Source organism: Emiliania huxleyi, assembly GCF_000372725.1.
Source record: "Emiliania huxleyi CCMP1516 unplaced genomic scaffold EMIHUscaffold_723, whole genome shotgun sequence".
NCBI classification, from domain to species: domain Eukaryota; phylum Haptophyta; order Isochrysidales; family Noelaerhabdaceae; genus Emiliania; species Emiliania huxleyi.
The window spans coordinates 18469-20919 of record NW_005196581.1 but is presented as its reverse complement, the minus strand read 5'-3'; the positions used below and the strand labels follow the sequence as shown (position 1 = coordinate 20919).

The 2451-nt window shown below is 67.1% G+C and overlaps 1 protein-coding gene across 1 annotated transcript; it reads left to right on the top strand.

The window, feature by feature from the left end:
* Window positions 1-1711: 1711 nt before the first annotated feature.
* EMIHUDRAFT_77114 (hypothetical protein) lies at window positions 1712-1927 on the top strand (the record flags this gene model as incomplete). Its single annotated transcript, XM_005761107.1, has 1 exon — window positions 1712-1927. A coding segment is annotated over one exon (216 nt), but the record flags the coding sequence as incomplete, so codon positions are not given.
* Between the last annotated feature and the right edge of the window lie 524 nt (window positions 1928-2451).

Genomic DNA, 2451 nt, shown 5'->3' with positions numbered 1-2451 from the left:
CAGGGTTGGGCGGTCGCCCAGCCCATCCCAAAAGGAGCCGCCGCAAAAGTAGGCGTCGTCGACGCCGTGCATGTAGGCCGCCGCCGCGGCAGCGAACCTCACCGCCAAGGGCGAGCGAACGACGCCGCCGTACGCGAGGACAAACGCGGGCTCGTCGCCGACACCGGCACCGCCGACCAGCAGCGGCCAGTCCCGGAGGCCGTAGCCGGATGGACTGCCAGCACGCAGGGTGAGCAGCACCAGCCCGGGCGAGACGGCGCAGCAGCCAATCACGCCGTCGGGAGGATCAGCCGCAATGCCGCTGGCCTGCGATGCCGTCTCGAGCGAGAAGGCATGCGCGTGCGGTAGGATGAGAGCGTCGGCGCTCTGCGGACTCGGCAACGGGGCTCCCGGGTCTCCAGGCGCCGACCTCTTCCCCATGCCACGCCCGGGCTGAGTCGGGTTCGGATTTTTTGCGCGTATGGTGTGGTTGTGTCCTGATGGTTAGCCTTAAGGGGTGGGGGTCCCTCGGCCCCTCCCTCTACTGCTGCAGCCTGCAGCTGCTCCACGCTCCACGCGCAAGGTGCTCGACGAGCCCTACCAGGCAGCCCTTCGAGTTCGCTGGCGAACTGGCGAACTGGTTCGTGAACTGGTTCGGTGAACTCGCGGTTCGTTCGGTTTCGGAGTTCGCTCTGGACGGCATCCCCTTGGTTCGCTGCATCGGTTCGGTCGTTCGCCCTTGGGTGCCCGAACCCTCGAACTAGTTCGTGAACTCGAGCCTTTTCTTTTCTCCCCCCCCCCCCCCCCGACCCGCTTCACACCCGCAGGCCGAGGAAACCAGGGAAGTTCGTCTGAACTGCGAACGAACCGCGAACGAACCGCAATATGTATTTTTTGGCTCTGCAGGCCTGTATAGTCCCTGGTTGCCTACTAGAGGCCTAGTATGCCTGGACGCCTCGGGGAGCCCCCGTCTCCCCCATTCTATTCGCCAGTCAGCACGCACGGCGCCCAGGCACCACAGGGCGGCCCTGCTCACAGCGCAGCCGGCACCATCGGGACCCTAGTCCTCGGAGCGGTCCAGCTGCGGGAACCGCTCTGGGGTGGGCGGGTCGATGCCGACCTTGAGCAGGTAGCGGCCGGAGCCGCCGTGGGCCGAATGGTCCGCGGCGGGCGGCGGCGCACCGGGGTAGTCGCGCCCGTAGTCCGCTAGATTGCAGACTGTCGCGGACCGTCAGAACTGTGCTAGTGCCGCCTGTGTATATGGGCACCTGAGATTGAGGGCCAGACCGCGTCCGCACGCGCGCACGTGGCGCAGTTGCGCGAGTTCGTTCAGCGCGGCTCGTGGATGCTGCGAACGAACGAATTCCTGGCGATGATTTTCTTTTTTTCCTAGTTCGAACGGAGTTCACGAACGTTCGTTCGTTTTCGCAGTTCGCGCCTTCCACAGCCGGCGCGGTCCGTTCAGTTTCGAGGTTCGGGCTGGGCCCCGCCGGCTGCGTTCGTTCGAGTTCGGAGTTCGCGAAATCCGCGCGAACTCGAAGGGCTGCTACCAGGGCTGCCCCGAGGCATCATTGCGGACGAGCCCGAGGAGCACTCCATCGTCGCCGAGTTCGGGATGTACTACAAGTCCCCCGAGATTGCGCCGTTGCGCGCAGTCGTCGGCCAACCCGCTCGAGGCGACCACCGAGAAAGAAAAAGAAAGAAAACACCGCTGTGCGCGGCCGCCGCCCAGATGAGCCAGTCCCCTGACCTCTACGAGCGCCTGCAGCTCGCTCCGTCTGCGTCCGCCGACGAGGTGCGAAAGAGCTACCGCCGGTTGGCACTCAAACACCACCCCGACAAGGGCGGCAAGCCAGAGACGTTCAAGAGCATCTCAGAGGCGTATGCCGTCCTCTCGGACACGGAGCGGAGGCGCATGTACGACGCGACAGGCGAGGCCGAGCTAGCCAACCTCGACGAGCTCTTTGGCGGGCTCGGCGACTTTTTCGCCGCGATGATGGAGGAGTCGGGCCTCGCGGAGGAGTGGGGCGAGGGTGACGGCGGCGGGATGGAGGGGCTGCAGGCGTCCTTTGAGTCATTCTTCAAGGCGAGCATGGGCCTCTCCGACGGCCCGGTGCTCATGCCAGACGGCTCGACCATCTCCGCCGCAGAGGTCCCGTCTATGCGCGAGATGGGCGCTGCGGCGGTCGGCGGTGGCGAGAGCGACGGCTCAGACGGCCTTGGGCTCGAGGGCGAGGAGGACCTAGAGGTGCTAGAGGCCATGCTCGCCGAGATGATGCTCGGAGGCGGATCCCTCGGCGGAGGGGCGGGCGAGAGGATGGACGAGGCTCTGCTTCGCTCGCTGGAAAGAGAGCTGGGCGCTCGCCCCGCTCGCGGCGGTGGTGCGGCGGCGGGCGGCGGCAGCCGAACCGGCCGCCACAAGCGCGGCGGCGGCCCGCGCGCGACCGCCGCCCGCCGCACGGCACGAGGCCC